Source organism: Epinephelus lanceolatus, chromosome 3 (assembly GCF_041903045.1).
Source record: "Epinephelus lanceolatus isolate andai-2023 chromosome 3, ASM4190304v1, whole genome shotgun sequence".
Taxonomy (NCBI): Eukaryota; Metazoa; Chordata; class Actinopteri; order Perciformes; family Serranidae; genus Epinephelus; species Epinephelus lanceolatus.
In genome coordinates, this window is record NC_135736.1 from 44,252,276 (window position 1) to 44,276,177 (window position 23,902).

Below are 23,902 nucleotides of genomic sequence, written 5' to 3' on the forward strand. Positions count from 1 at the left end.
GTTTTAACCCTTTCAAACCTGAGCTAACTGGTTCAGTTTATTTCAAAAACACAGGAAGAAGGCAACGAAAGTAGAAATTACCCAAAAATGTGCAAGAAATTAGTAAAGAAAAAATCAAAACAGGAAAATTAGTAAAAAAAAATACAAAAAAGATGAAATGACCTAAAAAAAAAAGTGCTTAAAAATGACAATTATGTACCATAATTTTAAATATGTAATAATAATTATTTTAAATATTTTTCCCTAACTTTATTTTATTTTATTTTTATTTTTTTTAATAATTTTCTAAATCTATTATTTTTTTGCAGTTGGTGGACATTTCTTACCAAGTTGCTAATTGCCTTTTTCCCCATGTTTTTGCTAAAAGATGTTGTAGCGTCAGGACAGGAATACTTTTACATATTTTAAGAACTGCTTCCAGAACTGTTAAAAGTTTACTACTGCCACTTCAAGTTAAATGCACGCTGTGGAAAAGTAAGCCTGTGTACGCTACCAATTCTTAAATGTGTGTATTTCAGACATTAAAAATTTAATGAGACAGCGCACCCTGCTGACACTAACACACACACTGTCACACTAACACCCCATGGTGGTTAAAAACTAAAGACTGACACTCACCCAAACCACCTGTTGAAAGTCTACCTGAAGAACAACAGAGGAAAACATTTAAAGTCAGCGTGAGGATTTTATTGGACTGAAATAGTCAACTAACAAAAGCTTCTGAAACAAAAAAAAAACTCTGGCATAAACTGAATAATGGACATGTCCTGCATATTAACAGTCTTTTAATCCCATGGAAAGTCCCCGGGGATAGCTCCTATCCAAATACAATCTGATTGCAGTGCATCATACTTACTTCACCCAGGCTGCACCGGGCCATTCATACTCCAAAAATAAAATTATTTAAAAAGAACACAACTAACGTAAGAGACAGAAATCACTCCATTTTCTCTTCCTTTGTCTGCTCCATGTTGTGGGAGTAGCAGCATTTGTCTCCATGTGTGCATGTTCCCTGAAAGAAAAGACAGCAATAAAAACATAAATAACACTCAGAGAGCCTGATGTTAAATTACAGTCTGTAAAATAGCCAAAGGTACATTCTGGCTGCGGTGGATGAAGGCACTCCGCTTCTCTGGCTGAAAACCAACGGTGAGTGGCGACCCGCCAAAAGCAGCTGATAGAGATGACTAATTCACCAGCATGTGTCTGCGGTTTCATTTCCCACCCAGGACATGAGGACTTTATATGTGTAATTAGTATTTAAGCAACCGTCTCTATCATGAATTCTGTGAGACTTCTGGTGCCAACATTTCCATAAAGAACATAATGTCCTGAAATGATCCAAGGCTGCAGTGCTGTTACTGGGCTCTAATTTAAAATGCTAAACATGCTGCAAAAGTCCTGATGAATAAAAACAGTCCCTGTATCACAAGAAGCTCAATTTAAAAACAACATTTCTGACTGAACCATAAATGGGTACAACATAAAGAGGGATACCAGGAACCTTTTTCAAAGTTACATCTCGCCCTGTAGAATGAGAGACAGCAGACTGAATGTAAATTTTAATGCTTACTATAAAAGTGCACAGACACCTATGGTAAAAATAAAACAGTATTTAGCGGATGTTAGATGTTATCACTCAAAGCTGCGATAATCTTTCTTTCCTCACTTGGGTAAAGAACTCCACAACAAGCTGATGTTGCACACATGATCTACATACTTTAGAAAGTTATTATACCTAACGTCTTAGCAAACTATTTTGTTCTGAAAATGTTGCCGTGCAACCTCGTTCTGCGGACAATAAACCAGGTGCAGACGTTACTTCTATGAAATACAGTGAGTGCTTGACGGAGCAGTGAGTGACAACAACCCCGCCCACAGTTAAGAGTACAGTATGCGGTGGAAGCGCTACACGGAACTACGGTCTAGGTACCTTGTCTCAAGGGGTACTTAAGGTTCCAAAGGTACCATATTGCAAGTGACCACCAAAATCTAATCAGTTCTTCCTCGAGTCCAAGGCCTTCTAAAAATATCACATTCACGAGAATGAGACAGACAAGGTCACAGTGACCTTGACCTTTGCTCTATGACTACCAAAAACATATCAGTTCATCATTAAGTCCATGTGGCCATTTGTGCCAAATGTGAGGAAATTCCCTGAAGCTGTTCTTGAGATATCGCGTTCACGAGAATAAGATGGATGGATGCAAGGTCACAGTGACCTTAGTCTCGCTCACCAGACCTTTCTCAAGAAAAGAAAGGTCTGGCTGGGCCGACTCTCACTTTAAGACTGGAGAAAAAAACGTCCCGGCTTTTTTTATTTTTTTCAACCAATCACAATCATTCTGGGCGGTGCCACAGCAACAGTGCGCTTGCAAAAATATTGCCGGGGGGAAACAGGTTTTGGTGTAACACGCCCACAAAAATATCGCCTACAGGACGCGAACCATGGCAGAAAAATGGCTACATCCCCGCAAGACCAAACACTGCAAAAGTTAGTAAAGGACGTGTTGAAAACTGCAGCTGGAGGTGGTAGGGCGGGACTTCAGCGGGTGGCTCGTTCCGCCCATTGAGAGGCTGATCTATACAGCAAACTTCCGCCCACTCAGACTACAGTGACCTTGACCTTTCACCTATGACTACCAAAAACTAATCAGTTTATCTTTGAGTCCAAGTGGAAATCTGTGCCATGTTCACAAGGATGGGACGCACGTACGTATGAACCTGCAACCTGAAAACACAATGCTTGCAGCCGGGGCTGTCAGCGACACAGAGGCATAAAAGCAGTGCTGATTCAACCTTCAGCCAATTCAGGAAAGCAGCTCTGAACAGTGTTTCACAATGGCATTTTCTTTTTCTTCCTGGAATGGAAGTGAGGACTTCTGAATAATTCATTCATCATTAATGAACTTCAGTGTCATTAGACAGTTTTATCTTGCAGCACAGAAGTGATGGGATCATTTCAGGTATAAAGTCAAATCGTTCTCATGTCTTCCACTGCTGTTCCAGGAAAGAAATAACTCAGGTTGGACTTTTCCTGGAAAAAACAGCTATTCTACAAATTAAAAACTACTGGGTTGTTATTTCTAAGAACACAGCCTTTGTTACACAGGAAGAAATGTCTATCGTGTTGAGCATGAGCAGCCATGAATTAACAAAGAGTTCCACCTACAGAAGCTTCATCAGCAGAAAACCAAAGGCATTAAAACATCAGACGCCTCCCACTCTGACTGTCAGTCTGTGCTTGGGGACTGCAACTGTGGGACATGTTAGGATCCTACACGTCCTGTTTATAAGAGGCTGAAGATATTTTTTCAGTCCAAACTGGTTTACAAAAAATGTGATTTGATCTGCGCAGCTGCCTGTAGGTGAACTGACCTGTCTGAACTTCTTGCAGGGGAAGTTTTTTAGCTCAGAAGAGTCTGTGATTTGGTTCTTTCTCTTGTTCTGGCACTTCTTTCTTTTGTCCTGCAGGTCAGTGGAGATACCGCCACTGGAGGGGAGAGAGGAGAGAACGAAAGGTTAGAAATGGATGGAGGAAGGAAGGAGGGAGAAAATGCACAAAGACAAATAAGATGAAGGTGGAAAGGAGAAAAAGGCGAGAGGAATGAGGAGATGGAGCACACAGTTTCATTCCCTAAAAAACTACCTGTAGTTTAAGTGAGTACTTCAGGGTAGGGGTGGGCGATATGGCCCTAAAATAATATCACGATATTTCAGGGTATTTTTGCGATAACAATATTGTTGAAGGTATGACATATTAGTAAAAAAAATATTTTATTATTAATTTAAAAAAACAGATTTGCAACAAAATAAGTGATATAGTTTTACAGTTTGCTTTTAGATATTCAGTAAAATTAATTTCTTAAGTTTGTGAACAACAACAGTAACTCAGAATGAGATTCAGATTCTGTATACAATATTAATAGTTCAACAAGATAAAATCTACCACTAATTACACATTTAAACAGCTCCCAAATACAAAAAACCTGTGACAGGCTGTTATGATACCACAACTATCACACATTGACATATATGGAGATCTTTGTCGAGCGGCAAGCGGCACGTAGGTTTACATTTCCAAAGGGTTATGACAAAATCACTTGATGACACCGACTCCTGTGTGCGCACAGCGAGAGGAGGGGAAGAGACGCTGTGCTGCTGCCAGAGGAGCCGCTGAATGAGTTCCCTCTGAGCGGTAAGTCACTAAAAGAGTCTGAGAAGTCCGGGGCTGTTCATAAAACATTCAGGACGCCACAGTTTATTCCACACTACTGAAGCTGCTCCTCTTTTTGGAACCACCGCGGCGTCTGTAATAATTTCTCTTTCAGCCATGCTTGTTGTTGCCATGGGTAACAGTATGACGTCAATATGTCAACAAGTCGAAATATCGCAAGTATCACAATATGAATTATCGTGAATAAGATGATATGACACAACTCTACGTCAGGGTGTTCACAAGTCCACAAAAAAGGCTTTTTTCAGATTAAGTATTTGAAAATTAAGAAATACATTTTCCTCTCCACTTTCAGGTCGACATCTAAAAATGTGATGATGTGGTGCAAAATTTTTAATGATATATAGCTGTTTTATGCCAATGTTTAGTGCTAATTATTAATAATTTTCAGACTAATTATGTTTACGAATCGGGGCTTGTAATTAGGAGACATTTCTAGAATTACAGCTGAAGTCCTGTTTTAACACGTTAAAAAATGGTGTCTTATCCATGATCATCCTCAAAGCTATGGCTGCTTGTTGTGTGTTAATCTGTCAGCGTGTGTGTGTCCTGGGAGTATGGAGGGTGTGTTAGTTACCCAGCTTTGGCTCGAGCTTTGGGTCCCCAGAAGGCCTGCGGATTCTCCTGGAACCGGGTCAGGTGGCGTTTTCGGGACTGAGGGTTGGCGTCCTCCCTCACGGTGAAACACGCTTCTGAGCTGCTCACCCACACACACACACACACACACACACACACGCACACACACAGACAAACCAGCACAAACATGTTAAGTAATAGCACTTTAAGGTCACACACACAATGTGTTTCTGTGAGAACGCTGAATGTAAATAAACAGTTTTTTTTACAAAGGAAATTCCACAGATAACATTAAGAGGAAGCGGCTATATTAACATCACAGGTTAGTCTTTGCATTATACGTCCTAAACACAAAAGCATAAACTCAGGAAGTATGACTGAAGGGTCAGTGATTAACTGGCTGGACTTCAAAGTCTAGGACGTGGTCTCACCTGGGCTCAGTGGAGAGGATCTTGAAGGCGGGGCTTGTCTCTGACAGCTTCTCCCTCTTCACAGGATTGGCCTTCTCCTGCGGCAGACGACCAATCAAACATACACGTATAAGTAAAAATGATGCTTAGTGTGATTCAGGAGACTAGTTCATATAGATGGAATTAACTCTGGCCGCAGCAAATACCAGACTAATGGGTTCAGACTTATTGAAAAAAATCTTCAGTAGCTGTTGTTTTGGGTAAAATCAGTAATGTTTACCCAGCACCGCATGATGTCCCAGAGGGCCGCAGGAGGAGCGTCTGTCTTGATGGCATTCTTACAGGCGTGAGAGAGAGAAACCCTGTGACCAGCGTGAAGGAGAGCAGACCTGCAGAGAGACAGATGTAGAATCAGACGAACCAGTGAGCAGCTAAACATGTGACAGTATATGCTGAAAGGTGAAGGTACAACAGCAGATGTCATCATTTTATCCTATGAGACATTTGGGTGAAATTTTGTGATAGTTAACAAATTAATTATTGATATATGTACAAAAACATGGTTTGAGAGGTCACTGTGACCTTTGACGACCAAATTCTAGTTCCTTCTTAAGTCCAAGTGCATGTTTGTACCAAGATTGAGGAAATTCCCTCAAGACGGAAAACAGTGGATTGCCCTCTCTGGATTGGGAGAGAATACTGTCTCAAACGAGGGAGTTCAAGTATCTCTGGGACTTGATCACAAGTGAGGGCAGAATGGAGCTTGAGATGGATCAGCGGTTTGGTCTATGGTGATGTGGGTGCTGTGCCGGACTGTCGGAAGGCGAAACTTTCGATTTACCGGTCCATCTACATCCCAACCCTCACCTACGGTCATGAGCTATGGGTAGTGACCGAAAGAATGAGATTGTGGATACAAACAGCTGAAATGAGTTTCCTCCGTGGGGTGTCTGGGCTCAGCCTTAGAGATAGGGTGAGGAGCTCGGACATCTGGAGTGAGCTCGGAGTAGAGCCGCTGCTCCTTCTCAAAAGGGGTCAGTTGAGGTGGTTCGGGCATCTGATCAGGATCCTCCTGGGCGCCTCCTGTTAGAGGTGTTCCAGGCACGTCCCACTGGTAGGAGGCCCCGGGGCAGACCCAGAACACACTGGAGGGATTACATATCTCATCTGGCCTTGGAACAGCTTGGGATCCCCCAGGAGGAGCTGGAAAGCGTTGCTGGGGAGAGAGACATCTGGGGTGCTTTGCTTGGCCTGCTGACCCCGCGACCCAGCTTTGGATAAGCGGATGAAAATGGATGGATGGATTCCCTCAAGGTATTCTTGAGATACCTCATTCATGAGAACGAGACGAAAGCAAGGTTGCAGTGACCTTGATCTTTGACCACCAAAATCTTATCAGTTCATCCATGAGTCCAAGTAGATGCTTGTGCCAAATTTGAAGAAATTCCCTCGAGGTACTCTTGAGATATCGCATAAACAAGAATTGGACGGACGAACAAACAGCCTCCAGCCACGGCTATCGGCATAAAAAGCACAATAGTTTGATGACAACACAGTATACTCATTTATTTGTGTGTGTGTGTGTGTGTGTGTGTTTACCTAAACTGGAGCAGGGATGGAGTATTGCAGTGTATCGTGCTGCTCAGATTGTCCACAGTGTAATAAAGAGGCACATCTTCCAACTCCTGAAACAAACAGCATATCAGAGGTGATATATGTTAGTCCTCGTAGTCAGGAAGACATATCAGACTTTTTTTAATGTATTTTTTTTTTTTTTTTTTTTATTACACAGGTTACAAGTTACCTGATGCAACTAACCGCACCCACATGACAATACTAAGAGATGAAAACATAATGAGAGCGTATATAAAAAGGGAAATCAATACCTCAGTCACCATGCTGAGCATGCCCTCAATGCGTTTAGACGTCCCAAAACGGGACGGGTTCCCAGACACAGAAGACAAAACCTTCTGGACAAATGCCAAGTCGTGGATAGGCTCCGCCCACAACGGACCACCCATCTGCAGAGAGGACAGACACAGGCGTCAGATGGTACAGTGTACGTGTTTGTACAGTAATAACTACCAACAAGCAGAGAGGTTTTCACACAGCTGACACCTGGTAATAAAGAGCATCATGTGTGAAAATACGAATATAAACAAGTTTCCCGAATGTGTTACTCTGTGTGAGTGTATGTGTCTCACCTGATGTCTCTGTCCACAGTGCTCACACTCTGGTCCAACTGGGGGTCCGGTGGCAGGAGAATATTTCATACTGAAATCACAGCAGATTTATCTTTATAACACACATGCTGCCAACCTGAAGCACACACAACCAAGAGATGTGTCACAGCTGTTACAACTAGAAGGGCCTGTCCCATTTTTACCCCTTCTTCCATTGTGCCCTCAAATGAGTGCCCTCATTTGCGAGATAACCCTTGATGAGGGAAGTGAGAAATATAAGGGAAGAGATCTTTCCCTAAGAAATGGGACACCACTTCATGTAAATCGGTGTGGCCGACGTGCAGGCATACGTCACGCGTAGTAGTGACGCAATGAAAATGCCGGCTCCAGCGCTTGTGTTGTGGTGTGTGCTGTTTATTCTTCTCCATCTGATGAATCAACGGAGAAGAAATGCTGAAAACAGGAGGCGCCTACGACGTCTTCTAGTTCTGATCGATTTTGTTCGGGTAAGTCGATTTGTTTAAATATTTTGACGCTGTGCTCAACCGAGTTGCTGATGGGTTTACACTAGTTCAACCATCTGTTGTTTGTATAGCCTACATTCCGATCGTACAGTAACAAATTGTTTTCCAAAACTTGCCGAATTTGCTGACTTCGCAAGGTGTTCTGGGAAATTTCATCTTTCACCTCATTGAAAGTGTGGGTCAGGGCTTCCTTGGAATCCAGGGCGGGATTTAAGTGTCGGAAACCACTTCCACTACCTCAATTCTGTTTTGGGACACCACTAGCCTAAATGTGAACGCGCACAACCAAGTGCAAGTGGGTATTTCTAGGGGAAGTGTGGGTGTTGGGATAGGCCCTAAGAGTCAAAAGCCACACTAGTGACTCTGCGAGACTGGAGCTAAATGTTCCGTCAGCATGCTACCAGGCTGATTTTTAGCAGGTGTAATGTTAACCATATTCAACATCTTAGTTCAGCTTGTTGACCTGGAGGTCATCCCTATGTCACCAAGGGCCTAGTCTAGCCTTGGTGAGAGATATCTTCGCGATTCAAATAACAACAACAACGAAGGGAGATGGACCTTTCAAATGCAGTTTGAATGGTAAAAATCCGTTAAGCTACTGCGGAGATATTGATGTAAAGACGACAAATTTGAGGGCGTAGATTTTACAGAGTAGAACATCAGAAAGCTATAAGCTGTAGGTGGGTGATTTCAACATATTGACCCAGGCTAACATAAACGGATCATCTGACAATGGGCAAAACATGTCCAATCAATCAAAAATGACGATTTATTGATACATGTCGATTCGTAATATTTAAACGGTTTTAATACTCATTTTGTGGCGTATCGATACACTAGGCCCGTTTCCACCGCAGGAACTTCGGGGTAATTTTAAAGGGCCGGGGCCGTTGGTGCGTATCTCCACCGCAGGAACCACCCCCGAAGAACAGAGTTCCGGAACTTTTACAGGGGCTAAACAAGTCCCTGCCTCGGAGTAGGTACTCAGAACGGCCCCGAAAAACTCCTGGCTGGGGATTGGGGATTACTTGGTGCTGATTGGATATACTCAAGGCGGGATGTGACGTCAACAGAAAGCGACAAAATAGCCAGCATTTTTAAAACTCAGCAGCTCTCGTCCATAGCTTCCACCGCCATGTAAACGAAGAGACACGCCAGAAACCCAGCAACCTCCTCAGCTCCTTCCATGTTGATAATCGTCTTTCTTATGTCTGCTTCTTACTTCTGCTTCTTCTTCTTCGTTGTTGTTCTTCTTTGTTTGTTTCTTTGCCGCGCAACGATTACGTCACATCCAGAGCCAGGTAACTTGACAGGAACCCTCTCCCTACTCTGCCGCACAGTGGAGACACGGGGGTTGAGAGGGCCGAGCAAGAGGACGTTCCTGTAAAGTTCCTGCCCCCCAAATAGTACCAGGAACTTCTTCAGTGGAAACGGGCCTACTGGTAAGTTTATTGCAGTTATCCTGCTGTTCTCTGCTCCTAACTAAGAAAAGCTGTCGATGTTATAGCCTTGTTGTATTTATCTCTTAATAAAAAGTTTACCTCGTGTGCCCTCATGGTATCGAAATCAACATTTTCCAAGATACGGTATAAAAGTTAGAAATTCCAGTATCATGACAACACTACCCGAGAACATAAAACACACTTAATGTTATAATATTAAGAAGATATTGAGCTGGGGAACAAATGACTTTGCTTAGACGTTTGCTACACACACCATCTATAGCTAAGGTTCTGGGGATGTAAATAGTTTTGAGTGTTTTTGATTAAATCCAAAATACTGAAGTAATTGAGATTTTGTCCTGATGATGGCGCTAGAGGAAAATTTACTGGATTACAAAGGTGATTACAATTCATCCTGAGGGCAACATGAATGTGTATATAAAATGGTAATCCATTCAATAGTTACTGAGACATTTGAATGTGCATCAAAGCAGTGGACCAGCAGACAGTCCCATCTCTACAGCGGAACTTTTACATTCAGCAGTGAACAGTATCCACAGCTGATTTCTATTTGGCCGGACAAGACGAAACTACAGCTTATCCATTCGTAATGAAGTTACTTCACTCTAGTCACACTTTGATTTACACTGCCTGTTTGACGGTGGAGCAAAACACAAGTTAAAGAAAGAAGCAGCCCTCACATTTTGATTCAGAGAAACAAGTCTCGATATATTTTCCTGTAACATTTTAGATGTGATGTCTCAACCATCTGCCAAAAGGCCAAGAGTGTGAAAGTTCTCATTTGAAGCAGAGGTGAGTCTGCTGACAGTTTTCATTTCGCATATGAAACAGCAGAAAGATTCAGTTGTACAGCGTCTTACTGTTTTCCATTGCTTGTTCTCCTGCCCATTCTCTGTAAGTGGAAAGACCCGCAGCCGACACAGTTGTACACCAGAGCCTGTTTACTGCAACACAAGACAGGGAGAAAACTGAATGTGAGATTTAAATACAGTGTTATGATACAGGCACGTCAACAGTACATCCTGTTTGTAAACTGTAGTTACACTATTCCTTTTGCTTCATATTTTCATGTCTCCTCACAATTCACCACAATAATCAACATGACATTTTTTACCTTCCCATATTTTTTTATATTTTACATTTTCTTTATCTCACTGAGTTCTGCTGCTGCCATTGTTTTTAGTATTTGGTGCTGCGGTGACCCAGTTTCAGGATCTCTCAACTTTCATCATATATCCTTTGTTAGAAGACAGTACAGTGTGTGTGTGTGTGTGTGTGTGTGTGTGTGCACCTGGCTGAGTTCTTGACTTTGGCCTGCCCTGTGAAGACACGTACAAAGACCCTGATGTAGAAGTCAACACTGACGGACAGCAGGGGCTGGATGTATCGCTGGTACACCCCCGCCCTCTGGTCCAAACTGTGGAGGATGATACGAAGAGCCTGCAGGGCATGGGGAGGAAAAAAAGAGAAGCACACACATTCCTTTTTTGAATGATGTGAAACATCGGAGAAATGTCTGATTTTTCTTGCACAATTTACAGAGTGAAATAAACTGAAGACAGTAATCTGTGTGTGAAGCTAAAACTCTACTGGTCTCTACTGAAGTCCGTCCTCTTGTCCTGAAACTTGACTTAACAAATTATTCTCAAAATGACTCATTGATGCCAGAGGTCAGAGGAGAATGGCCAGACTGGTTCAAGATAGAAAGGCAACAGTAACTCGAATGAACCAACCAAGGTCTGCAGAAGACCATCTCTGAAGCAACAACACGTCCAACCTTGAAGCAGATGGGCTACAGCAGCAGAAGACCACACCAGGTGCCACTCCTGTCAGCTAACAACAGGAAACTGAGGCTACAATTCACACGGGTTTTCTCGCCAAAACTGGACAATAGAAGATTGGAAAAACCACATTCAGATGGAAGCATGGATCCATCCTGCCTTGTATCAACGGTTCAGGCTGCTGCTGGTGTAATGGTGTGGGGGAGATTTTCTTAGTACCAACTGAGCATGGTTTCAACACCACAGCCTACCTGAGTATTGTTGCTGACCGTGTCCATCCCTTTATGACCACAGTGTACCCATCTTCTGATGGGTACACATGTCACAAAGCTCAGATCATCTCAAACTGGTTTCTTGAACATGACAGTGAGTTCACTGTACTCCAGTGGCCTCCACAGCCACCAGATCTCAGTCCAATAGAGCACCTTTGGGATGTGGTGGAACGGGAGATTCTCATCATGGATGTGCAGCCGACAAATCTGCAGCAATTGTGTGATGTCATCATGTCAATATGGACCAAAATCTGAGGAATATTCTTGTTGAATCTATGACACCAAGAATTAAGGCAGTTCTGACAGCAAAGGGGGTCCAACCCAGTACTAGCAAGGTGTACCTAATAAAGTGGTCATTGAGTGTACCTAGTTATCACCAACAACTTCAGCATTCACTAACATTAAAGCTATAGTGTGTAACTTCTACAGGTCCGTAAATGTCCGTTTCACCCAAGTCACTACTAGAGGAGATGACACAATGCTGATTAAGCCGATCGGCTCCTAACATCTCGCGGTATTTTTCAATATATATCATTTTTAGTATGTGTGTAGAGCGGCGACATTCCCGCGCTGGCGCACAGGAAATGCTTCCTCACAACAAGAAGGGAGGGGGAGGATGAGCGGTCTATTAGCAAAGAAGAAAAGTGACCGACGGAGAAGGCAAACAAGGATTTGTATTGGCGTCACTTTTCCTCCGTGGAGAGTCCTGAAGGAAGAAATTGGGCTGAGGGTAGACACGGATGTTGCCTTGCTGCTGTTGGATAAGTAAGTGACTTCATTTATAATTATATTATGAGTAGTATGTGTTGCTGTTACATGTACTGGACCTAGTAGCCTACTTTATTATTTTCTTGGAAATGGTGCTATGAACGTAATGTAATGTTAGCAGCCTGGTGTTCGGCACGTTGTGTAGCATTGTGTACACAGTGTGTAGCGAGTGTTACTCTGTGTACACAGTGTGTGGTGAGTGTTACTCTGTGTACATGGAAGTGCCGCCGGCTTATTAGCTGTAATAACGCATTATCCGCTGGGAGGCGACAGAAGTTACGCACTATAGCTTTAAACTATTATTTGAGCAAACACATGCAGAACTTTTTAAACACTTTGCAGGGAGTAAAGACACAAGAAGGAACAGCCACAGTGAGCTCGAGCTGAAGAGCTGCAGGCGACAGGCTTCACACCTCCAACTCCTCAGCAAGGTGAATAACTCAACTCTGCCCTGCTGCTGTGTAAGAAACTGCTTGCACCATAAGGAGCATGAAATCAGACTGCAGTTGCTCATGGCACGGTATAAAAAGGGCAATTATTGACTGACTTCTTTATTAAAACAACATAAGTTTGTTTGGCTGCTCTGTAAACAAAAACATAAGTTCTTCTTCTGTTGTATATCGAGAAAAAGTAGCTGTACAATGAGCATTTGCAGCTCCCAGAACTCTGGCACCTGTAGTAATAAACCAGCCATGCTGTATTACCAAGTGTCGCCAACTCAACTAGGACTGAAATCTTAAGGATTATAACATTAAAGATGCCCGGAGATGCAAAATGTCATCAGTGTAAAGGGTTTTTCCTCTCTTATTCTAGTTTACTGAATAAGAAGTCTCCCAGTAAGTATAAGAAACACAAGCAAACACACACACACACACACACACACACAGAAATCTCTGTTCGCCGACTTGTAGCCTCAGGCTAGAATCCGTAACAAAATTTACTGTGTTTGTGTCAAACCCACACACACACACACACACACACACACACACACACACACACTGTACACACTGCTTCACTAAGAATCAAGACATTATCGATGCAAACATGGTGACGTGTCTGTGCATGTTCGTGCATGCTGTGTGTGTGTGTGTGTGTGTGTGTGCTCACCATCTCATGACAGTACTTGGCTTTGATGGAGACTGAACCGTATTTGCTGTAACAGGTCTCTCCGCTGTTTCCTGCCATCACCGCCATGTCTGTACATGTTACACACAACAGACCTGAGAGAGAAACAAAGAGACAGTGAGTCAGCGAAGGTGAGAAAAATAAGAGACTACCTTTAAAACATGCGTTACATACAGTACAGTATCTGTGTGTTTAAGGCTTCAGGTTGGCCCGCACGGGTGGAGATGTTCAAATCAAGGCCGTTCTGATGGTGTCACACTGGCTGTTAAGTGTAAACATCAGTCCCATAAAGCAAACTCATCCTGAAACTCAAATGGGATAAAACCAAACAGTATCTGACCTACTTCTGATCCAACTGTCAACTTGATTTAAGGCCATTTTATGAAATGTGTGTAAAAAATAAAATGTGATTTGAGTGCATCTCTTTCACTGAGTGAACTCACATAAATACAGTTCATGAATGTCACCAAACTCAATAAGAAAAATGGTGAATAAAAAAGCCTTTCAGAAATGGACTGGTATTGAGCAAAGTAATACTGTTTGAAATGACAGTTAACTGTAGCCATGTCTCGTCTGAAGAAGAAAAGCAATGCAGTTGATCACTTTTTAAAACCAATCAGCTCTTACTGAAGTAAAATCTTACATTCATTCATCTGTAGCCCCTTATCCTGTTAAAGGTTGCATGGTCACCTTAGCATATCCCTGCTGACACTGGGTGAGGGACAGGGTACACCCTGGACAGGTCAGCAGTGGGCGAAACTGATCCACGGCTGAAGTCCCCTGTTATTTCTGCTACATGTGTTTTTTCATCACACAGCAGGGCAGGCAGAAGAAGTTTACCTGTTGGAGGTGAGCTGTTTGCAGAGGTGCAGTAAAAGCCAGTTGTCTGCAGCTCTTCATCAACATCTCACTGTGGCTGTTTCTGATTTTACTCTTCCTCCCTGCCGTATTATTAGACTTGCCTTTATTGACAAAAACCCGCTAACAAAGTTCCACTAATTCAGTGATAAACACATTTCATTTCCTGTAGAGTTCTTCACAATAAAAGTCCCTTGTTATTTTCCTGTGTAAAAACGTTTATTGTGAAGCAGCAAAATAAGGAAATGTTGAGTTTTTGAGCAGCAACTTCACACAACTTCTTCTTCTTTTTTTTTTTTTTTTAAAGATATTTTTTTGGGCATTTCTAAGCCTTTAATCAACAGGACAGATGAGTGCAAAGAGGGGAGAGAGAGGGAGCGACACACAGCAAAGGGCCACAGGCTGGAGCCGAACCCGGGCCGCTGCGGCAACAGCCCTGCACATGGGGCGCCTGCTCTACCACTAAGCCACCGACGCCCCCTTCACACAACTTCTAATGCGGCTGATAGCGAACATGTAACAGTAAAACAAAGCAGATATCTGAGGTAAAAACAGGATGCAGAAGAGAAACTAAACTCCAAACCACAGAGATTCAGTTAGAAGCTACGAAAACACTGAAAATATATCAATATATCGTACATAGTCTTTATATCGCCCAGCCTTAGTCGCCAGACTATCACAGGGCTGACACATAGAGACAGACAACCATTCACACTCACATTCACACCTACGGACAATTTAGTCACCAGTTAACCTGCATGTCTTTGGACTGTGGGAGGAAGCTGGAGCACCTGGAGGAAACCCACGCTGACATGAGGAGAACATGCAGACTCCTCACAGATGGGCCCCAGTTGGCCGGTAGGAATCTGCATTGTTTCTGATGGAACACTTTCCAGTTCCTCTCCAACTCATCTCGGTTTATCAAACATATTTCTAAGTTTTTCCCCATGACCAAAATCCCTTCATGCCTTATAAAGGGTTAGATGTTAGTCTAAACTAATGACTATGCAAATTAGTCCTCGCTTCTATCTCCACCTACCCTTCAGCCGCTCGCCTGCTGCTCGAGTGCAGCTGCTCACCTTCGACTCTGCTCCTCAAACAGACAAACTTCTACTTATAATCAGTAATAGATACCATGAGCCTTAAGCTTGACTACGTTATCAGACAGCTAATTATCTTTTGCCAATCTTAGACAAACCTTGTTCCCGATCACCAGCTCTGACAAGTTGAAGTTAAAGTGAAACTTAGCTTGCAAAATACAAATACGAATTTACCAAACCCCAGGGCCAGCACCTGGCAGTGAAACCAATTTCACCTAGTGGCCAAGTGTTAAATGACAGCATCTGGGTCGGTCACATGATGCCATGGGGCCCAAAAAGCATTTTTTCCATTGCCTTAAATGGTGAAAGAGATGTCTGTAAATGAGTGACATTTTTTAAATGTCACAACCCCCATGAAATGACACTATCTGGATTTGATCCATTTGGTCCAATAACATTTTGAAAGTCTAGAAGGCTCGTATGACTAAATAAATTTTTATCCCTATTCAAGTTAGCGGAGGGCTAAACTGAATGTTAATCACTCAGCCGCCATAAGTCCATAAGCCACACAGTGCTGAAGATCCGGGTAATTTCATACTGTGGAAACTGAACTTTTTGTGGCTTCATGCGCTGCTGAGCAACTTTCATAGGAATGTACAGGGTCCTCCTCCATCTCTGTATCCAGTTCTTTTTATACATCCATGGCATTTACACCTGGCTTCTGCCCTGATACCCCTCCTTTTGCCGTAGCATTATGCTAATGATATGGAAAGTTCAGCCTGCAAGTTGATGGGATTGGTTCTTTAGGTTTGTGATGTAACAACCCCTGGAAGTCAGAATCCGTGTTTTTGAGACTGTCATTGGTACACTGCAGTTCCAGAAATGCTCATCTGTGACGTTATTTTAATTTCGATCTTGATTTATCTTGTAGCAAATCAAAAACACTATATGGAAATGCTGAAAAGGTTAAAAACTTGATTTTCAGTGGAGGCGGTCTTTAATTTGGGTAAATAAGGAGAGTTCCCAGGACTCTAATTAGGAACAGGATGTTCTTCTGCCAGGAACACACTAGACGTTTTTTTTTTAAAATCCTGACTGTAAAAAGTTCTGTTTGTCACATTATCATCAGACTCTTACCAATGAAAGTCGCAGACAATCATACTGTTATTTGGAGTAGAGCGATAATCCACAAATTCACGCGAGCAGACCCAGAGACAGAGGGAAGAAAAGAATAAAAGACAGTCAATTATTGACAGAGCAAACGACCCACCTCCCTCACTGACGGCCTGCACAGCAGCATCCAAGAAGGAAGCAGGGCTTCCGTAGGGATCCAGATCAATGACATCATAACGCTCTTTCTTCCCTCGCATCTCATACATCAGCATACTGGAGAAAAATAAAAAGGGAGAGGAGTGAGAAGAAATATTAGACAAATCCACATGACCATTGAAAGAACTGTTAGATGCTGTGAATGGAGAAAAGAGACGAGTAGAAATACGATGAGTCAAGGCCACTTAAAAAAGAGGGGCAGATTAGTTCAGAGAAGAAAGAGGAGAAAGGACTGAAGATGATGGAAGAGGAGAGGCATGAAGACAAGCAGGCCAAACAGAAAAGAGAAGAGTGGCATGGATGAAAGAAAAGAGACAGAAGAGTTCATAAAAGGAGAAAACCAAAGATACATGATTGAAGAAGATGAGAGCAGGAGCAGAGGATGATTGAACAAGAGGTTAAAAGGTGAAGACTGGAGAAGAATGAAGACTGGAGAAGCACTGGATAAATAAAAGAGGAGTAGCAAACAGACAGCAGATAAATAACAGGTCTGCAGCAAACTAACATTTCCCTGAATGTGCTGAGTAATCGTACCTGGCGTCCTTGCAGCTGGCCTGGAGCAGGTGGCTCACTCCGTTGTACTGGGCATTCCTGGCGATCAGCGCCGCGGCCTTGGTGGAGAAGTCGTTGGCGGTGACACTCTGAAGGCCCGGGACTTCCAGAGCAAAACGCACCGAGCGCAAACCGGACGCCGCCAGACCCTCCAGCACACGGAGACCACCCTGGAATGAAAGGGAAACAGTCTAAAAGCTGCAAGAACTGATTCTTGTGTCGGTGTGAGACACTGAAACAGCTTGGTGTCAAGTGTTAGCCGCTGCTGCTGTGTTAGCTTGTGCTAACTGCGCAGAGAAAGCAGGAGGAGAGCAGCTCACCGAGATGGTCCTTTAGCACCGCTTCAACTAGTAGCAACAGCTGATGGTCGACAACCAGCCGTCAGCCCTGCACTATCACAAATGGATCCTAATTCTATGGAAATTACTGAATGCTCATAACAGGCTCCGAATCCGAGACAGCATTGCAACTATTTTTTCAATTTTCACTTGCCCCCGCAACTTCACATCCTACGAAACCCTGAAGGGACTAACTATTGCTCCGAATATGACAATACTGCAAACTTGATATGGGTCATGTTAACAGCATATTTTGTTTGGATATTCGGAAGGGCTTTAGGCTTCATAGCAAATGTAGCATTTCCTCATCAAGATGTGGGGTATACTGATATAATTCAGGTTTTAGGATCAAAGGGAGGGAAGTAGTGAGGGTGAACCAAAACAGTTACGTTGTGGGAAGTAAAACCAAGATATTGAGCTATCACTTTATTATGAAAATATTGATTATTGCAGCTATAGAGCAGCAGTAACGCAGGGCTAAATCCAAAGTGTTGTAACAGGGATGTAACTGAGAACTTTCCTTCCTCTTGGAGTTCAGAACCTTTTTACACCTCATCACTGGCTGCATGTTTTTAGCTTTGACTAGAACTGGTGATTTAAAAAGCGTCTGACAAATCGACAATCACATTTACAACAGCCGAACATTTTTGTACCATAAGTAAACAACAGGATTAAACTCTAGTCTTTACTGACATCTAATGACATTATTTCAACATAATGAAATCCTTCAAAGTTTTAAAAACTGATCTAATTACCTCTCTCTACCACTTGGGGCCACCAGAGTGTGAAATTACCTGGTGCAACATTAACATAAGTCATTTGATGGAGGCTCTTATCCAAGCTGCTTCGCGCTGGCATCGCTGTGTATATTTTTAGAATGGGAAACCCCAGTGGGACTCCAACCACTAACCCTGACAATGTCAGTACCTTGCTCCGAGCTACACAACCACACGCACAGCCTCAGCGCATCTGATCTGTCAGAGAAACAATGTTTTACACCTTCTGCACGGCTTTACTTTCTTTAAACTTCAGTTGTGGTCACTGTTTATGATCAGGATCCTGAGTAGAAATAAAACCTGCTACTTCTACATGACACTGTTAAATCAGTCCTACATACCTCACACTTCTCCCCCACTGTTGCAGTTACAGCTGGCTCCTCTGCTCCGTTTTTCTCCTCTGTCTGAACGTCGGCCTCATTCGTCTCCTCTGACAGAGAGACCACCACCCTCTCTTTCTCTCCTGGCACCACCACCTTCACCCCGCGCTGAGCCAGCAGATCTCTGGCAAACTCTGTGATCACAGCACATCTGGGGAGGGAAAGTGATTTCTTATATATAAGCATGTACTGTACGTATCATAACAGGGTAAATAACAGTGCTTACTAAATATCCATGACACCTGTTGTCATCCAAATGTAACTTTATGTAAATGTACCAAATGTAATCTACTCTGGCAGTGGTCTAAAATCACAGTCACAATACAATTGTGCAGGTTCCTGTGTTTGAGAGGTAGACGAGCATGACTGGCGCACTGTGAGTGATGGAGTAAATGTGTAAAGCACTACTACGATCATGCAATTCAAATCAGGGAGGGCTGCACCAGCCAAGTAAAATATGGCTGCAGAATCAAAAATAGGACGTTGAGACTGAGTGAAAACGCCTCCTCCTGCTGACAGTAAATCTTTTCCTCCACTTGGGCGTTAAGGTGTTCAGTCCTGTGTGTTGTTTTGGAGTTAGCAGAATATCTCAAAAACTACCTGACGAATGTTGATAAAACTTCATAGAAAGTTCTGGAAGGGGCAAAGAAAGAAAGAAAGGATCTCGTTTTCGGCCCAGATAGCGCCTCCATGTGCCTGCGCTATGTCACTGTGAGGCTTGAATGTAAAATTCATTCCAGTCTGGATTTCCCTGCAAAATTTGATGGCATCTCACATATAGGTGGTGCGACAACAACATAATGATTTAAACTGGCATTAAAGCTACAGCAGGTAACTTTTTTTAGCCAATTATTTGACCATTTTTTTGAAAAGTGTTATTACAACCCCACAGACGTACATGAGGTAGATAATCTGAGAAAAAAATCATACTCCTCTGCCTCCCCATAGTGCTCCTAATGGCATGCAAGAATCAGGAAAACAGCCAATCAAAGGCAAGGAGTCTCTAACGCAGTTGTCAATCATGTCAGTGACTGCTCATGAGCTGCGGTCAAACTGCCAAACTAGGCCGCACAAATTAAATATGAATCAAGATTTTGTTATTACAATACCAATTTCTTGCCAACATATTTTAGTGCAGAGGCTCCCAGCTGGTGCAGCCACGGGGTCCAGATTTCTCCTTCATCATTAGTAAAGTCACTTACACATAAAAGTGTGATAACAGAATGTTAGCTGGGGAAAAGTATGAGTGACTGGTAGAATTTTAAATCCACCAGAGGAAAGATTTATCTTCCAACACTGATCTGGGTAGTCTCCAACAATCAGCATGCTACTCTTCCTCCATGTCTGTTTAGGTCTGGATTCAGAGACCAATTCAGCACTTTAAGATATCTTCAATTATTGTAGAAATTTTTGCACCATTGCTCATTTCAGTACACTCGGGCCACAACAAGCTGAGGTGACAGGTATGCCCAAAGATTCATGGTGGCAAGCAGATGTTAGCCCACTTTGAATGTACAGTATTTTGCTGGGCAAATAGCATCTCTTCTGCTTCTGTTACACTACATTAAGCATTTATTTTTAACCCTTTTTAAAATGGGTTATTCTTTAAAATAACAATTCTCTAGTTTAACAACCTTGCATGTTCTCAGAAAGCATAAAAATGACTTTCCAATGATTTTTTTAATTGTCTCTACAGTGAAAAGAAAAAACAAACACACTGAAGTAAACTACTGAATCATGCCAAATGACAGGATCATGTTTATCTTTACTGTGCTGAACCACCTCACACTGGGGTCATCTCAGGAGACTCATGACTGTGGTGCTGAGCAAGTATGTGTCCTCAGGGTAAAGGCCAAAGATGTTGATGCTTACGTCAAGTCTCTGTTAAACTCCTGGACTGGATTGTAAAACACTTCATTGGCACTGGGAAACAAGATGGCCGCCTTGCCCTCCTTGACAACCGTCTCCCCGGGTAACAGTCCTGCAGGGGACGTCTTTTCCTTGTCAGCTGCTGTGTCCATTGGTGCCACGCTTGTTTCCTCTGCTGAAGATTCAGGAAGTTTGGTGGTGGGGACGTCTGAGGCAGTTTTTAGGGGCTCCATGGATCTCAGTCCCCTGCTGGCAGCAGCACTGCCTAAACTCCACTGAAACGTCTGTCTGGCAGAATGGGTGCAGGAAGGATGAAGATGATGGGAAATGATGAGGGGGAACAGCCGAACTGTTTGCACCAGCATAAAGTCGTCTGGAAAAAGACAAAAGACACGTCTGAATGCGGCAAAATGTTTTGAGTTCAATTAAAATTTGTCCAGTTGTGTGCAATTAAATAAATAACCTATATGACACAGGACTTCTGAAACATATTTCTTTGGTTATTAGAAATTTGTGAATAAGGTATATACTAAGCATATTTTCCAACTAACAAATAACTTGTCACTGCTTGTGGACAAACAGTGTAATGGCTGTCTCTGACTTACCTCAAACATTTATTTGGCATTTCTGTGCTGAAGCTTCTGGAGGTTGAGCCAACATATACCAAACACCAATATACTGAAATCAGCCAGTAATATCATCCTTCGCCAGTGTATCAGCTGTGCTCTCATTTAAATAAGCTTGCAGATTTGGATCTATGTAATATAAGCCTGTATCAACAATTTCATTTACAATGACAACACAGAGGAAAGCGGCAAATCCTCACATTGAGAGGCTGGAGACAGTTAATGTTTTTTCGCTGGGATATTAACTTAAATGGTTGTTAGTTCATTTTCTGTCTATTGCTGACTCGATTATAAGACTATCTATTACCTATGACTTGTAGATTTCAACTTTACCACTAATATCAATGCCTTTAGCTTTGTGTCTTTCACTGCAAAAATAGTGAGCTTACAATATACACTGCCATGTATACTCTATGGCAGGGCTGCAACAAACAACACCCATTAAAATATTCCAGATCTGAAGGTGATGTCTTAAAATTGCTTGTTTTAGCTGACTAATATTACAGACTCTCCCCAATAAAACATTTAGCTTACACTGATGATGTAAGTACATTGATGTTAAGATAATGTAAGAACTTGTTTATGTATTTATTTTCAACAGGCTAGACTGTTGTAATGGTGTTTTCATGGGTCTCAGTACAAATAAATCCATCATACAGCTGCAGCTGCAACAGTCCTTACTCACACCAAGAAAGTGGAGAACATTACACCTGACCTTGAATCAGTGCACTGGCTTCCTGTGTGTCAAAGGGGGGGATTTTAAAATCCTATTATTTGTCTAAATTGTCTCGGACATAAATAAAAACATGTCTGATTTACTTATATGTTACAAAGCATCCAGACCTCTCAGGTCATGTAGAATAGGTTTACCTAGTGTTACTTAGTGGAGTAAAACCAAACAAGGTGAAGCTGCTTTTAGTTTCTATCATCCCCACCTGTGGAACAAGGAGGAGTGGGTAAAAAATAAAATAAAATCGACAAAGTACAGTATTGCGATATTTTGTGTAGCAATATCGTCTCAATACACAAATGCCAAGTATCAGTATTTTGTTATATAAATCATTAACGTTGCAAATTTGGTAGCCTACAAGAAAAGGAACAGACTGACACTCTATCCTTTTAGATGAAAACAGATGTTGACAAGGTTCTTTCTTCATTTGCAGTTGAAAAAAACTAATGAATTGCAGTTTATGTTATTGCATGACTCAGCACATTGCAAAACATCTAAAATCACATTAAATTATATTGTTGCCTAAGTATAATCCTGATAATATCATAATCAGGAGATCTTTGGTGACTCCCAGCCCCAGGAACAACAGGGTGTCTACAGGTATCAGACAGTTACATTTAATGTTTTTAGACCCGTTCAAGATGCCTTTTAACCAAGTTTACGACAAATATTTGGACGAATCATGTTTTACTTATTGAAGCATCTCAGGTAAGCATTGCAGCAATGTAGAATGTATGTGGTCTTGTGCAGAGGTAAGTGTTATGTAGGAATATGGTTATTAGAGTGAGTTACGTCAATCTACATTTTGCCAACAGGTAAGTGCAGGTATGAAGTAAAATGACAGTATTGTAGTTTTTTAAAGATTTGTAACATCAGAAATGTGGACTTTTACATAGAAAGGCTTCACTCATTTTAACAAAAAGAAATATAAAAATGAAATTAGAAATGAAATTTACAAATTCCAATTTAAGTCTATTTAATGACTTTTAAGGCCTTTCTGTTGTAACACTGAATATAAGATATTGTAAGACATTTTAAGGACCTGTGAAACCCTGAACAAGCTACCTGAATAACTGGGGTCTGCAAAAACTCTCAGCTCATTTAAATCAGAGTTTAAAACATTATTGCTTACTGAGGCTTGCCAATAAAGCAAACACACAACTTGCTTATTTTACAGTTTTCAGTGCAAGTTCTCACTGATCTTTGTTTGCTTGTTCTCACATTTTTATTGTCTTTTAAATGTAGTTTTAACATTTTCTTGATGTCTTATGTTAAATGTGTTCCTATGCCTCTTTAAAGCACTCTGAATGCCTTATGTCTCAATAGTGCTGTGTAATAAACTTGTCTTGCCATGTAAAACAGAGAAAATGAGCAATTCCTCATATTTGAGAGAGAATATTTGACATTTTTGCGTGATAAATGACTTAAATTATTTCCCTTCTGATCAGAATTACTGTGATTTTCTTCTGCTAATCGATTAGTAACATGAGTAGTGTCCGCAGTAGAGTCAACCCAGGGATTAAAGGAGGCTAACCCGACCTGTAGCTTTAGCTGCGTGTTTTTTAATACAACAACATTTAGCTAACATGTCAACACAGTGGAGTGAAACTGTTTGCTGCTCTGGCTAATGTGGTTACATGAAAACAAACTTATTAAACAACACAGAAATGACGCGTAATGCTACTTCTTCCCAGCAGTTATTAGCTTGTTTGCTAGCTATGCTAAGCTAATAAACACCCGTGACGTTACCTGTGACGCTTCCTTCCAGGCGAACACTGCTTTCCTAAATTTGTCAGGCTGTTTTATTTCAAAGGCGATGCAGGTGGTCGTGTGGTGACTGTTTCCTCGCCGGTGTAGGTTCCCAGCTTACTCTCACGTTAACACATGGAAGCAGCCATGTTTTCAGCGTCCTTACGGAAGCCCGCGCGGCCAGTGGGGAGAAAGCGAAAGCGCTGCCCGCCCCTCCGGCGGTGGAGCCGTGTAACGTCAGGGAAGCGGTGTAATGTAAGGACAAGAGGGAGCGGGTCGATCAGTCAGCCGCAGCACACACTGCTGGCCTACTTTC

At 42.2% G+C, this 23,902-nt stretch overlaps 1 protein-coding gene across 1 annotated transcript; it reads right to left on the reverse strand.

Moving 5' to 3' along the window:
• Positions 1 to 661: 661 nt before the first annotated feature.
• trmt1 (tRNA methyltransferase 1) lies at positions 662 to 23,726 on the reverse strand. The gene is made up of 16 exons (XM_033623107.2): positions 23,587 to 23,726; positions 20,485 to 20,854; positions 18,574 to 18,763; positions 17,101 to 17,288; positions 16,508 to 16,623; positions 13,322 to 13,434; positions 10,685 to 10,833; positions 10,254 to 10,337; positions 7,428 to 7,497; positions 7,110 to 7,244; positions 6,823 to 6,908; positions 5,504 to 5,612; positions 5,245 to 5,321; positions 4,815 to 4,934; positions 3,379 to 3,493; positions 662 to 1,012 (listed from the first exon to the last, which is right to left on the reverse strand). The coding sequence occupies exons 2-16, from the start codon at positions 20,844 to 20,846 to the stop codon at positions 938 to 940; spliced, it is 1,989 nt and encodes a 662-aa protein (XP_033478998.2). The 5' UTR covers positions 20,847 to 20,854; positions 23,587 to 23,726; the 3' UTR covers positions 662 to 937.
• Between the last annotated feature and the right edge of the window lie 176 nt (positions 23,727 to 23,902).

Coding starts and splice junctions, on each gene's coding strand:
- trmt1 (XM_033623107.2), bottom strand. CDS start 20,846: ATGCTGGTGCAAACAGTTCGGCTGTTCCCCCTCATCATTTCCCATCAT. Junction 16,624..17,100: donor GCCAGCTGCAAGGACGCCAG/GTACGATTACTC, acceptor ATTTTTCTCCAG/TATGCTGATGTATGAGATGC. Junction 7,245..7,427: donor ACTGTGGACAGAGACATCAG/GTGAGACACATA, acceptor TCCTCTCTGCAG/ATGGGTGGTCCGTTGTGGGC.